Raw genomic sequence first — 15,091 nt, forward strand, 5'->3', positions numbered from 1 at the left:
TGCAGAAAAACAGCCCCAAAGCATGATGTTTCCACCCCCATGCTTCACAGTAGGTATGGTGTTCTTTGGATGCAACTCAGCATTCTCTCTCCTCCAAACACGACGAGTTGAGTTTAGACCAAAATGTTCTACTTTGGTTTCATCTGACCATATGACATTCTCCCAATCCTCTTCTGGATCATCCAAATGCTCTCTAGCAAACTTCAGACGGGCCCGGACATGTACTGGCTTAAGCAGGGGGACACATCTGGCACTGCAGGATTTGAGTCCCTGGCAGCGTAGTGTGTTACTGATGGTAGCCTTTGTTACTTTGGTCCCAGCTCTCTGCAGGTCATTCACTAGGTCCCCCCGTGTGGTTCTGGGATTTTTGCTCACCGTTCTTGTGATCATTTTGACCCCACAGGGTGAGAACTTGCATGGAGCCCCAGATTGAGGGAGATTATCAGTGGTCTTGTACAGTATGTCTTCCATTTTCTAATTATTGCTCCCACAGTTGATTTCTTCACACCAAGCTACTTGCCTATTGCAGATTCAGTCTTCCCAGCCTGGTGCAGGTCTACAATTTTGTTTCTGGTGTCCTTCGATAGCTCTTTGGTCTTGGCCATAGTGGAGTTTGGAGTGTGACTGTTTGAGGTTGTGGACAGGTGTCTTTTATACTGATAACAAGATCAAACAGGTGCCATTACTACAGGTAACGAGTGGAGGACAGAGGAGCCTCTTAAAGAAGTAGTTACAGGTCTGTGAGAGCCAGACATCTTGCTTGTTTGTAGGTGACCAAATACTTATTTTCCACCATGATGTGCAAATAAATTCTTTAAAAATCAGACAATGTGATTTTCTGGATTTTTTTTCTCATTTTGTTTCTCATAGTTGAGGTATACCTATGATGAAAATTACAGGCTTCTCTCATCTTTTTAAGTGGGAGAACTTGCACAATTGGTGGCTGACTAAATACTTTTTTGCCCCCTGTACATAAAGCCACTAGGTGAGAACATCCATCACCACAAGCTGCATTGGTTGCCAGTTTGCTTCTGGGTTCAATTCAAGGTGCCGATTTTGACCTTTAAAGCCCTACATGGTGTGAGACCAGAATATTTGAAGGACTGCCTCTCCCCGGTTACATCTACCCATCTCATCAGGTCCAGCTGGAAGGTCACACCTGCTAAAGAGTTCCATCTGACGGGACCCAGGAGGCAGCCCTTTTCTGCCATGGTACCTGCCTTTTGGAACATCATTCCCCCCAAGGTGAGATTAGCCCTGATCCTATTGGCATAGCCCATGTAGAGTGCATTACAGTAATCCATTCTGGAGGTGACCAGGGCATGAGTGACTGAGAGTAGAGCCTCCCAATCCAGGAACGGGCACAACTGGCGCACAAGATGAAGTTGCCCAAAGACAAGGTAGAAAATCTAGAAAAAATTATAGAATTAATAAGTTTGGATCAAATTTATTTTCATTTGCCCTATGAATTAAAGGTAAAAATCAAACATAGGAATGACATTCAGTATTAAAAGCAGCTGAGGTGGGTAATTAGTTGGCGCTGAATAAAGAGGACTCACTTTTCAGATTTGGCAGTTCTACAGTAAATAAAATATTACTTTTGATCCAGTTTGAAAGACCTGTAGAGAAAAAGAGGAATCTTTTATTCTAAAAATGAGTAAGTTGACAAAATTTTCAGAGGAAAGGAGATGAAGAAGTAATCAAAAAGGGGCATATGAAGGCTAACTGTTGTTTCAAGAGGTGAGTGGCTGACAGGCAATCCAAACTACAAAGTGAGGTGCTACAAAGACATAAAACTAAAAAAGTAATGCAGCAACATATATTTCTTACTACTAACTATGATAATTAAATGACAACAAAGCATGTTATTGTTGGGAAGCAGAATATTTTGGGAATGGTAGACATAGGATCCTCCTTGTTTGTTAACAGTTCAGAACTGGAGGACAGGGGAAAACTCTAATAGGTATGTAATGTTATAAAGATTACTAAGTAAACATCTTTTTACATTATTAGTAACGAGTCCCAGTAGAGTGTGGAAGAGAAAAAGGATTATATTTGTGATGCTTACTCAAAAGCAGGGACTATAAGGGCATATTATGGAAATGAGACAGCTGGAGAAAAAAATACCAGTGATAACACAAACTGAAAAAAAGATTGCTGTGAAGAAAGCATTGGTTGTAGATAGGCAACCTGGAGAAGCTAGTAAAAAGCTGCAGAAGCAGATAGGAAGGCAATGTACAAAAATGAGTTGTTGTAGAAGAAGCAAGAATGCTAAAAAGATAGTCTAGAGAAGATGAAAGGCAAAACAGAAGAGTTTGTAATTTGAATTGCCTCTAGATACAACAATAGAAAATTTAGTAATGGAGGCATTAGTAAAAGCTATGGGTGAAACAGCTAAGAAATAATTGGTGACTGCTGTTAAGAAAATAGAATGCCAGACAAAGAAAGCAGAACAGTCAGATACAGTTGCTGAGAACGTGAAAACTACTACAAAGCAAGAGATGGTGAATTTGAAAAATAAGGAACAATGGAAAGAACTCTTAGGGTCAAGAGAAGCATTATCTTCAGTTCCATGATCACATAAAGAAAACTGAAGAAAAAGCTGAAGTTGCTATTAAGGATGAAGAGGATGAGATGATAGAAGACTCAAAGAAGCCTCAAAAGTGTGCAAAGTTGGCTGGACTGGTTCTGAAAACAATTCTTGGTGGTGGATCTTTTAGCTTTTCACTAAAAAGCCTGAAAGTGGTATAGCTTAAGCAGTTGCAGTTAAGCAAAGAGGCTATGAAGCTACAGACATTTCCCACCTCATTAGGAAAAATAGAATAAACCATAAAATGTTCAATAGGGAGACAAAGAAATGAATGCTAAACCAGAACCAACTATTGATGATAACGGTCCACTTAACAGAAATTGATACGGCATAGAGAAAAAGCAAAAAGAAGCAGCTATGGAAATAAAAGTCAATACATACTTGCAAACAAAAATGTGATTGCTAAATGCTTCATCGAAACAGGAAATATATAGAATGTATTTAATATTTTAGAGCAGAAAAATCTTTTACTTACATATGGTGTCTTGGAAGCAAAGCTTGAAGAAGAAAGGGAGTGTATGTGATAGAATGATAAACTACTGCATTCTGCTAAAAATCATAGGAGACCCATGTTAGAAAATGGTGGCAAAAAAAGCAGAAGGTATATTATAGTACTGATTCCAACTAACATGTTTTATTAAAAGATATGAACCTTCATCATCTGATGAAGTGAACTACAGCTCATGAAACTTATGCCTTTTAATAAAATTTGCATTCTCCTAAAATAAGTAAAGGGTTTACTGGGCACTTTCTTATAACGAGGTAGGCAGAAAGCTATGAAAATAGAGTGATAATAAAGATAGTTTATAGGGGGAAAGGAGACAATATATTTTAAAAGATACTTGTCCTTGTGACAAAATAAATTATGATTCTGTAAATAAGCATAAAGCAATATATATCCCATGTTATCTTGTAGGAGCAACTTATCCCTACAATTTATTTGTTGTTATATTATGATTACAATAAACAAAGTTTTCATTGTTTATAAACAACTGGTCCTTTGCTTAAATGAGAGACAGAATAAAGCTTCCACACCAAAATACAACATTACAAGATAACATCTTAAGAGAGAAGATGACATCAGTATAAGAACTCCTAGTTTGTCCTTTCTGGTGGTTGGAGCAAGAACCTAAGAGAAATTACATCATTTCTGACCATATAAAACCTGGTTTTACTACAAATTTGATCAGTTTGATTTTCTGCAGCTCTTTTGGCCAAGTATTCAAGTTCATGCCATCACTTTGCCCACAGGTGCAATATTCCAGATACTAAAATTTGAGAGTTTAATCAGATGCTATCCTATGAGGAGCTTTATGTGGAAAAATATTAGGCTAGGGTTTGTGCTGTCAGAAGCTTAGAACCCTCTAGAATTTTAGTACTGGAAATATATCCTGCTTGTAGGCAGGGAATTTTTAATTGTGTTTAGAAGGAGGGCTCATTGAAGATATTTTTAAGATAATTCACGATTGCCTGTAGATCTTAAAAATGTTGTTTTTGAGCCTTGATCACTGTTACCTCCCCGTCAACTGTTCTGGTTTATGCTCAGTTTCAAAGCATCATATTGACTGGATGGTAGCTAATACTCATCTGCCTCATTCTTCCTCAGAACCAGATAAATAGCAACCATTTACGAAGGGCTGAGCAAGAGATCACAAACCTGCAAGGAAAGGTCCAGTATTTGTCTGCACAAAACAAAGGGCTTCTGGCACAGTTAACTGAATCAAAACGAAAGCAAGCAGAGATTGAATGCAAGGTATGTGCAATGGATAAATGAATTGTATTCTATTGAGCATTGTACTTATAAACTTTAAAAAAATAATCTATGCTAATTGCATTAATATTACCTGACATCTTTTTCAGGAAGAATGGTAGATTTAATGCCAAATTATCATTAACATTGGGTTGCATTTACTTAAGTTATCAAACAGGATATCATCTATACATTAGATAAGTTTTTATTTTTAAAAAATCATGTATTATTATAATTTTACTTTATACGTTATATAACATACCAAGATACTCTATTGCAACCTCCCAGGTATGTTTGCAATGATTAGAGTATTAACTTGAAGATAGAGTATTGAGTTTATTCCGTAAAGAAGATCAGACATTTTACTCTTCAGAGCTTTGGGAAAGTTTTGCAACTTTTCTGCACCATGTATATTACCATGTTATGATTAAATAGAGAGTATTGTGACATTTACTGTTTGTGTGTGTCTCTTCTATATTTGCATACCTACAGATGATGCATTGCTCTGTTGTTAGGTCTGACCAAATGCTAAACAAGTTGCCTGGTTGTGCCAGTTGTTTGGATTTGTGTTTTTATTGTGCTTCTTGTGTGTTAGCATGCACACGAGAAAAAATATTAAAGGATTGGTAGGAGAGGAGATAAAACTCTTGTTGATGGACATGCATTTCAGAAATGGAGGGGCTAGATGGAAGGTGCTTCCCTGCTTAGCAGTGTTTTCCTGAATAAGCATTTTATTCTCTTGTTTAGACAGTCGAATGACTTGTAGAAATTCTGCAGTGGATATTGCTTTCAAAATGTGGATAGGCTTATATAGAAAAATATTTGGGTCAAAATAGAAATATATATACGTCTGGGTTTTTTTCCCTTAAATAATTGGCATCAATGAGCCTGATCCAGTTAAGAATTGTGTCTAGGTGGTGGTCTGTATGTGTTAACCCCTTATCCTTCCTTTGGTCCCCATCAGAATCTCTTCCTGTTTATTATTTGCTGAGGGAAGAAAGCTTAATGGTAAGATATGTGATAGATGTTTGTCTAGTTGGGCTTATGGAGAAGGTGGACACAGATTGTGGGAAAGAAGGTACAGTCATGATTCAACTCAGTATTCTGGTGCTGGCTATTGGTTACAACAAAGGCAGTCAGCTTTGCAGCAGCCAAAGACTACAGATTTTTTAAATTGGTGACATGGTCAAGGGCTACAGAGGACAGGGCAGTAGTATCATTGAAGTGGGCACAGTCTGTTTTTTCAGAGGTTAAGAATCTATACAATGTTTGGTCTTTTAGTTTTAAATGAAGGCTTAAATGCCACTTGTTTGTCACCGATCTTTGATTTAAAGGAAATATTTTGCAAGTTCAGTCTGTCTGGCAAACATTGCATTTAGTTTGACCTTTCATTAAATTGGTTTGTTTGCTTCTTTAAACAAATAGCTATACTTGATTACTATAACCTTACATCTGTTTTTTTTTAAAGGGAAACAAATCCTGAGAAAAATTAATATAGCTGATCATTTTTATAGAGTGAATGTTGATAATAGTCCAGTAGCTTAAAGTAACTATGGAATATCTTTAATGTCCATCCATTTGTTTTCTAAATCAATTTTCCTGTAATGTGACTCAACTTGTCACTTGCAACTTCTTTTTCCTAGAATAAAGAAGAAGTAATGGCTGTAAGACTCCGAGAGGCTGACAGCATGGCAGCTGTGGCAGAGCTCCAGCAACATATTGCAGAACTAGAAATCCAGGTAAGAATTAAAACAATTCCTCTTTTATGACTTCCCTTCAGTTTTAAGTTAAAATGCTTAACATAGAACATTAATTGATGGAACTATAAATTTAGAACTTTATTGCAAACAATCTCTAAACTTCTGCAGAAGCAGAAACAGTGTCCCTGACTAGTGGTTATCCATCCATACAGTTTTGATTGGGAAACAGCCTACCCATTTCTTTTTTTTTAATAATATTTTATTGAAATTTTAAAGTTACAAAGTTAAAAGTTAGAAATGAAAAAGAAAATTGGAAATACAAATTATAAAGAAAAGGAAAAGAAAAAGTGAGATAAAAAGAAAAAAGATATGAAAAATAGATAACTTCCAATCTATCTTTGGTCTTAGGAATAATAAGACTATCATAGGTGCTAGTTTTTAATACATTAAGTAGGAATAATTCTTTGTCAAAACATATCCCATTACATTTATAATCTAATCTTCAAATCCCCATGTAAGCTTCACCCCACCTGCATTTTGCAAATAGTCCATCAATGGTTTCCATTCTTTAAGGTAATAGTTATTTGAGTTTTCTTTTAATAAGCAAGTCAGTTTATCATTTTCTGCCATTTCCATCAGTTTTAACAACCATTCTTGTATTGTTGGTAGTGTCTGGGCTTTCCAAAATTGTGCATAAAGAAGTCTTGCTGTGGTAATCATGTATTAAGTAATTCTAATAAGATGTTTTCCTATTTGAAAATCCATTATCCCCAACACGAATAGTTCTGGTTTAAATGGAATCTGTATTTGTAGTATGCTCTGCATCAAGGTTTGTATTTGAGTCCAAAATTTCTTTGCAATTTTACATGTCCACCACATATGGTAAAACAACCCCTAGCCTACCCATTTCTCATTGTGTAGGATCAGACACCAGAGTTCTTCCCTAGGGCTGCAGATTGCTGGATGATCACTAATTGGCAGCAGAGAGCTGGATAGTTACGTACCTTTCTTCTGCCATCTAGTGGCTGTGCACATCTTTTCAGTTCAGATACATTAGCCCTATTTTTCCCGTCATGCATGAACATCATTACTATGCTTCATCCACAATAGCTGTGGTTTATACTGCTTATGCCCCACAACTCTGATTTTAAAAAGTTTGCATGTGTACCATTTGAAGCACTGATACAAATAAGTTTTGTGGTCCCTGAGGATTTCTTTTTAAAATTAAATCCATTTTTGTGTTGAGTCATCAGTTGTGTTTTGTAGTGCAAGATGGGAATGCACAGCACTGTTTGCTGGACTTTGTGCAAGCCTGTAGCACTGAGATAAGCACAACTGTGGGTATGCATTGCAACAGCTTCCTGAATTAGGAAGTCTAACTGTCCAGCTTAAAGCATTTATAAATAGACAGTTTACACTAAATGGACTTGATTTACTGAGCTGTGTCCATGTTTCTTGAAGAAATTATGAAACTAACTCTCAAAGCATTTAATTACAAGATAGTGATACAATAGTAATATAGCAGTAAATAACGCTAGAAAAATTAACATTCTGTGAGAGGTTGTCACAGTTTTATATTTAAATCTGATCCTCTGAAATGAAATCATACTTCCTATCTGTCAGTTTAACAGCAGCTGTAAACAAAACTGAAGGGACCCAAATCTTTCAACATGCTTTGCCTTTTCTCGTCTGGTGCCCTCCAGTTTTGGTCTGCAAGTCCTAAAATTTTCCGTCAGCATGAGGGTTGTAGTCCATCATATCTGGGGGACACCAGATTGGGCAAAAGATACTTTAAATTTTATACTTTGCAGTAATCACGAATTGTGTTTAAAGTATGCCCATTGCTCAGAGTGAACCAAAGTACATTTTACATAGGTCCATCTCTTGAGGCTAATCAATATACTGATAGATCACTAATTTACCAGATGTACTTTTTCTTCTTCAGAATAACTCTTAATTATTTGAGTATTCAGGAGTTTCATTTTCAAGTCAGAATGGGGCCATAGCAAAAAGCTATTTCACAGTTTTCTGTGAAATGCCTGGGTGCATGTGTAAGACGTATTGGCATTAAACATGTACAGTATGTTGGTTATTGCTACACCCACATTATTACTGAAATTACTTGACATGCCAGTTCATAGATTAAATCACAGTTTGGGGCCACTGTCAGGGAAATAAAAGCACTTTTCCAAAATAAGATGTGTTCTTACCTTTGGTTGACACATTTATCTAAGACATTTGAATTTCTTTCATTTCTTCTGATGAATTCCGCCAGAATTCTCAACTTTCTGCTTTTGCTTTATAGATCTTCAGCCCATCCGAGAGAGTGTAAGCCAAATATTAAGATCTCAGTATAATCCTTTTGCATGAATAGATATTTTTATCAGAAGGTTGATTATATGTTAATGGTTAATGCTGATGATTAGTACCTGCTTTGCCCATATTTTGCCATATGACATTCCTTGACATTAGAAAATATTAATTTTAACTGAGAAATCTACTTTGCTGCTGTTGAGCATGTTACAGAACAGTAATAACTTCAAAAATTTTCATTCAGTTGAGAAGCTATTTTTGCCAGATATTGTCCCAACAACAAATCTGTTGCTTTAGAAAATAAGTCTGTCTTTACATTTGATGGTATCTTCCTTGGTACCTGCAGTAAACCATGATGATGAGATCATGACAACATGTGTGCACTGACATCATCATACAAATATTGCGCTTAGGCATATGACATTTGCATATTACATACTCACACACTTCATTGCACCTAGTACTCCCTCCAGAGATGCTGAGGGACATCTTCATTTAATATTATAAGTCCCACAAAAACATCTTAAATGTCTTGAACGTCTAAAAAGAGAATTTCCATTTTCACTATTACAGGAAACTTTTAACATTCTTTAGCAGCATGATGTGTTTTTTGAAAGTACAATATGAATCATCGTAGTCACAAAAAGGCCACAAATCCCCTCCCAGGTGCCCTGATGAATAAACTTAATTAGTTGTTCAGTGCAAAATGTCATTGCTCTGTAGTAAAAGTTCAAGAGGCAGTGTAGGCTAGGGTAGGCTATTTCAAACCTCCAGAATATGTCTTCTTCCCCTCCCCAAATAATTTTTTCCATACCCAGACATAAGTATAAAATAGGATGCAACATAAGAAAAGTCTATTATTCTCCAGGAGTCATGGGGTCTCTCTGACATTCAACTGAAGAGACGGAGTCTGTCTGTCTGTCTGTCTGTCTGTCTACCTATGTTAAAAAGTTTTTTAAAAGTTAAGCCAGGAATAAACACCAATGAAAAATGGGGGGAAAGAGAATTAGAACTAAAATGTTAGTCTGCTAATGTTTTGCAGTAATAAACATGGCAATTAATAATAGGATTATATATGTTTGGTTTTCCCAGGCACTGCAGAATTTTTAGAAAAGGCCAGGATTGTCTGTCTTTGAAAAAATATGTTTGCTAACCCCTTAGAATCTCCTTATTCTGTCATTTCATTTTTAGCCTAATATCAGTAACATTGTGAAAGAATCTACACACATTTTTAACTGGTTTCAATCTCTATTGTATTTTTAATTAAATGAAAGTTTCTTCAGGTACTTCCAGATAGTTTCAGGATTATAGCCAGTCTTTCTGAAAAAGCTAAGTATTAGATTCTGCTCCTTAACTACTTTAAATTAATAAACAGCACATGGGAATGTTTCTAGGTATTACTATTGACTTTCCAGCCAATAGTGCCAGTATGCTGAATGCCATTTAGTAGTGATAGATGTACTTGTTGGAGTATCATATTCAAGTATGAATGGTTTGTTAAAGCTTTGTAACTAGCACTTCTTATGTGAGATAAAGCTTGTTTTAGTTTTTAGATTTGTGGCTTCCATGACTGGTGAAGATGACTTTTTGAAGCACTCTTATTTTTAAGCTACCTTTAATAATGTAGTAATTTTAGTACTGCAGTTCCTGTTGAGAACATACTTCTTTGTAAACCTAACACTCATTGTTTTCTTCTTAATTCAGTGGGATGTAATTGGGTTCTGCTTATTCTGACTACTAAATCCTTCATTTAGTATTATTTGTAGCAAATCTGATAAGATATAGTTTGGAACGCAAATATTTACTACATAGGAATGAGATCCATATAGAAAGGCATATTTTGTGATATGGGTTCATTGGAGTGGCAACAGTTGCTAGGAAAACTAAATTGCAAGGGAATAATTGCACATTTAACTATTTGTATGGAAGGCTAGTCATATGGAGTTTGATTGATACTTGTCCCATTTAGGGAATATGTTTACCATGAGTCTTGTTACAGTAGATCTGACACACACATAACAACTAAAACTGTTGCTTCCATGGAGCCAACTTCCTTTGACATTTCATCAATCACTGAAATGTAATATGAATTAAGGCACTGATCATTAGTACTCTTACAAATATTTGTAATGTACCTGTGGAAAGCTCTGAATCCAGTTTGGAAAATATTTTATTAAATCAAACTTACCAATAAAAGTTTTGGATCTGATATGATTATACTTTTTCCCCTTTTCCTGAACAGAAAGAAGAAGGGAAAATTCAAGGGCAGCTTAATATTTTTGACTCTACTCAGTATATTAGAGAACTGAAAGATCAGATAGCAGAGTTGAATCATGAGGTAAGTTATCAGTTTTGCTCACTTAAGTTCCTTTCCTGTAGCTTGAACCTGTACTTAAGTTTTGTTCTTTTTTCTGATTCCAGGTAATTATTCTATCAGCATTTTTACATTTTTCATTTAGTCACAAGGAAATACTAAACATGGATAATCTTGCTCTGCCATATATGAGGAAATGTCTTTTTGATAAAATCTAAGTTGATTGAACTTGCAGTTATTTGTAAGAATTCTGTACAGACTCTTTAGAGATTTAATACTTTTCATCAATAATATTGTAGCAGCTGACTTTTAAAACTGTGACTTTAAAATTGTTTGTCCTCTTTCTGATAGCAAAATGTATAGAAGTATAGGCTTTTAGGATAGTAAGTGCTACTTGCAGCTTAATTGATAGGATCATTTTAGTCATTTGCAAGTATTTAACTAGGGCAGCAATAAAATGTTGAGAAATATGAACATTTGAACTTCACTCTTAATAAATAGTGAATGGTAAGATACCAAAATGAATATGAATAGAATGCAGTCATACACGACATACACAAGAGTGGTAAAATGTATTGCTGTAGCTATTTCTGTTGGAGCCACATCTTTTAAAGTGTTATATTCCTGATGCGCTGTTAAAAAATCAGATAAAGAATGTGAGGTACCTAGAAATGAGAGCCAGTTTGCTCTAGTGGTTAAGGCTGCAGGCTAGAAACCAGGAGACTGTGAGTTCTAGTCCCACCTTAGGCATGAAAGCCGACTGGGTGACTTTAGGTCAGTCTCTCTCTCAGCCACCAACATCAGGCTCAGGCAATAAGCAGTCAGTCAATTTCTGTCGCAACCAACAGATCAACATTTGGTTGATCTGAAAAAAGTAGACCCTCCACATGCAGGAAAAACGCTAGGGGAAAAAAGTAAGGTACCTAGAATTTATGTAAGTTGCGAGACAGTGGAGAAGCTTATTTTGCCTTTAACAAAATATTACCCATAATCATTCTGGTACTTTTAATGATTGCTAAACTCACGTGGGAGAAATCAGTACGGAACCATCTTATTTTATATTTATTTATTTATTTATATGTCAAATTTATATCACCACCCAACTCCCCCACAAGGAGGGACTCTGGGCGGTTCACAACAAAACAATTTAAAATCTTATATTGCAATGCGCTCTACATGGGGCTACCCTTGAAAAGTATCCAGAAGCTACAGCTGGTTCAAGATGCAACCGTGCGGGCAATTTTCGGTGCCCCAAAGATGGCACATGTCACACCTTTGCTGCACAAGCTGCATTGGGTCCCAGTTTGCTTCTGGGTCCAATTCAAGGTGTCGGTTATCATCTTTAAAGCCCTACATGGCATGGGACTGGGTTACCTGAGGGACCGTCTCACCCCCATTGTATCAACCCATCCCACCCGGTCAAGCAGAGAGGGTATACTGTGGACCCCAATGACGAAAGAATGTCGACTGGCAGGGCCCAGAAGGAGAGCCTTTTCTGCCGTGGCCCCTGCCCTATGGAATACACTTCCCTCAGAGATGAGGCAGTCCCCTACTCTCTTGACCTTCTGGAAGGCAGTCTGCCAACTTGCATGGGGCGAGAAAAGGAGCAACCAACCCTGGGGGTGGCTTGCACCTTGAAGATGCTCCCATATGTTAATATCTTTTCGATCACCAGCATCTTGGAAGATATTAGTATTTATGTATGTATTTGGTTTTATTGTATTTTTATATTATTTTTATTCTATTTTAATTTATATTTATTTGTTGATTTTACTGCAAACTGCCCAGAGTCACTTCATCATGAGAAGGGCGTCTAAATCTGAAATATACATAAATAAATATTAATCTCTAGTCCAGCTACAAACATTTTAATTATTTACTTATTAAAATTATGTGGCTGTCCCTCTGTACAATAAAACTTTGGGCAGCAAATAGAATAAAAACATAATCCATAAAATCCCCAAAAGAAGCCAAAAAACCAATTTGAGCCCCCACCGAAAATCTCAGATCATACACAATGCATATTCACCCACATGGGAGCTCCCATAACTAATATCCTGGCCCCATTTGCATAGAGATATAGCTTACAAGTATATATATCATTTTTTGGACTAGAAACAGTGGTGATGGTGTAGATTCAGATATTGTCTGAAAAGAATTTGCATCAATCTACATCTGCAATTTCTTTCCATTCCTTTGAATGGAATATGCACTGCAGCGTGTGTCCGGGCACATTCTTATATAAGTTTTGGATTAGAACTCTAGTGCACTCTAGTGTATGTGTGTGTATGCACCTGCAGCTTTCAAATATGAAAGAGAATTCTGTGTGTGATACTTCTCGTTGCATTTTAAATAATGTGAAATTATTTAGAATTTAAACTAATGTACATGCATATATATATATATATAGAACAGCCTTTCCCAACCTGTCTGGACAGTAACTGGTTTTAAAAGGTGGATAATAGTATACAGGTGGTCTCCAATTAACGACCATTCATTCAGGGACCATTCAAACTTATGACAGCACTGAACGAGTGGTACTTATGGCTGGTCCTTGTACTTACGTCAGTCACAGCGTCCCCAAGGTCATGTGATCATGATCCAGGTGCTCAGCACCTGGCTCCCAATTATGACATCGCAGGATCCACAGTCACATGATCGCCATTTGCAACCTTCTTTACTGGCTTCCTACAAGCAAAGTCAATGAAGAAGTCAGCAGGAGGTCGCAAATGGCAATCACGTGATGTCCTCACTTAATGGCAGCAACCAGAAGTGCCAGAATTTCCATCGGTAACCAGGGTGGTCACATGCCATCGCACTTTACAACTGCATCACTTAGTGACAGAAATTCCAGTCCCATCTATCATCATTAAGTGAGGACCACCTGTAGAAGCAAATGTGGCCAAATTACAGCATTACATTTCTGGTGAAGATCTAGCTTAATGGATATATAACGAAAATTCAAATCTTAATAGTAAAAACTATATATGGCTATTTAAAATTTAATACTACTTATTCCAGAACATTAACTTTTTATGGCATTTCTCACCTTTGGATGGTTTTCTTGCCTTCCTCATAATATCTGCTGCGACATATATAATCAGGAAAAAAAATAAACACTTTTTCACCACTACTTGGTAAGACCTCTGTTGAATCAAACGGTGCCATTTTGTAAGCTATGTAGTAAATCAAAGCAGATTCCCCAATTTTAATGTATTACTCAGTTGAATAATAAAATAAATAAAAACCTTATGGAATTATTTATAATCTGTTTGAAAGCTTGAAATGAGCCAGAGCATTTTAATTTAATATTTCAAATATGGCAATATCAGTGCTACATGCACACCCCTAACTGTATAGCAGGTTCATGTTAGAGGACGGAAAAAAAAATTTTGCTCATTCCTCGAGGCCACAATCTCTCAGGAAAAGCAACAGTAGCTATGATGACAATAATGGGAAAAAAACTTGTCTAAAAATCAGTGTAAGCTTTTTAGTCTCAAGAAGCCTTTAACAAGCAAGTTGATTGGTGGTGATAAAGGGAGTGGATAAAACATATAATCCACCTTAAAGTCATTGTTATACCAAGTAACATAGCAAATTGGGTCTTATCAGGTGCAAAGTAATGTTAGGTAGCAATAAAGACTCTGCCAAAGCTTGTTGGGAAGAAACAAGCAAATGCTTATATATTGCCCATTTCGGAAAATATAAATTCTAGCTGTTAAAGTCAGAATCCCTCAAGAGGAATATTTTGGGACTGCATTACATGACAATAGTAGGTAGAGTTGAAACAAATATCAATGATATAAGTATCTGTCTATAAGTACTGTCAGACCTCATCTTGCTGACATATTGAACCCAAACAAGGTCAACCAGGTCTTACCACCTGCTAAGGCAGCAAGGATATGTAAAATAACTGAAATATCTATAGACTTGAAACTGTCCAAACAAACTTCTTGTTTGTTTTTCCAGCATTCAATAAATGCCACACTATGTCAGGACTATGTAGTATACTATAACATAAACCACAGTGCCTACATCTCATTAGTTGGGCACCCTTGTAAAGCAGCTTCCTAAAAAAAAATTGATTTAATGACCTGCATCCACAGTCATCTTTTGACTGTGAAGTATACACTATCAATTATCATAAACGTTAACGTGAGCCTGCAGCTTTGCCCCTTTTACTCTCATAGAAAAACAGGTCTCTTCAGGAAGATACCTTGATTCATCCGGGTCTCGAAAAGATCAAATCCAAGCTAGAAAAGATATTTATTACTATTGTTCTCTCAGTTGTATTATTTCTCAATTTATCAAGTGCCTTAAGAGTTTGCACCATTTGCATATGCTCTGCATTCCTGAACAGTTGTTTTGGCTTCCTGTTGGATACTCTGAGGAACGAATGTGCTATGTAGATTAGAGGAGTGGGA

At 36.4% G+C, this 15,091-nt stretch overlaps 1 protein-coding gene across 4 annotated transcripts in view; it reads left to right on the plus strand.

Moving 5' to 3' along the window:
- The window catches only part of EVI5 (ecotropic viral integration site 5), a 99,482-nt gene that overhangs the window by 68,025 nt on the left and 16,366 nt on the right, over window positions 1–15,091 (plus strand). For all 4 annotated transcript variants that reach the window (XM_088154235.1, XM_088154234.1, XM_088154237.1 and 1 more), the window contains 3 exons: window positions 4,197–4,343; window positions 5,984–6,079; window positions 10,596–10,691. In XM_088154235.1, the coding sequence (XP_088010361.1) occupies window positions 4,197–4,343; window positions 5,984–6,079; window positions 10,596–10,691 (339 nt within the window). The remainder of the gene's footprint in view (window positions 1–4,196; window positions 4,344–5,983; window positions 6,080–10,595; window positions 10,692–15,091) is intronic.

This window comes from Python bivittatus, unplaced genomic scaffold (genome assembly GCF_059951505.1).
Source record: "Python bivittatus isolate LINGU-HERP-01145 unplaced genomic scaffold, Pbiv_v1 ctg000700_np1212, whole genome shotgun sequence".
Taxonomy (NCBI): Eukaryota; Metazoa; Chordata; class Lepidosauria; order Squamata; family Pythonidae; genus Python; species Python bivittatus.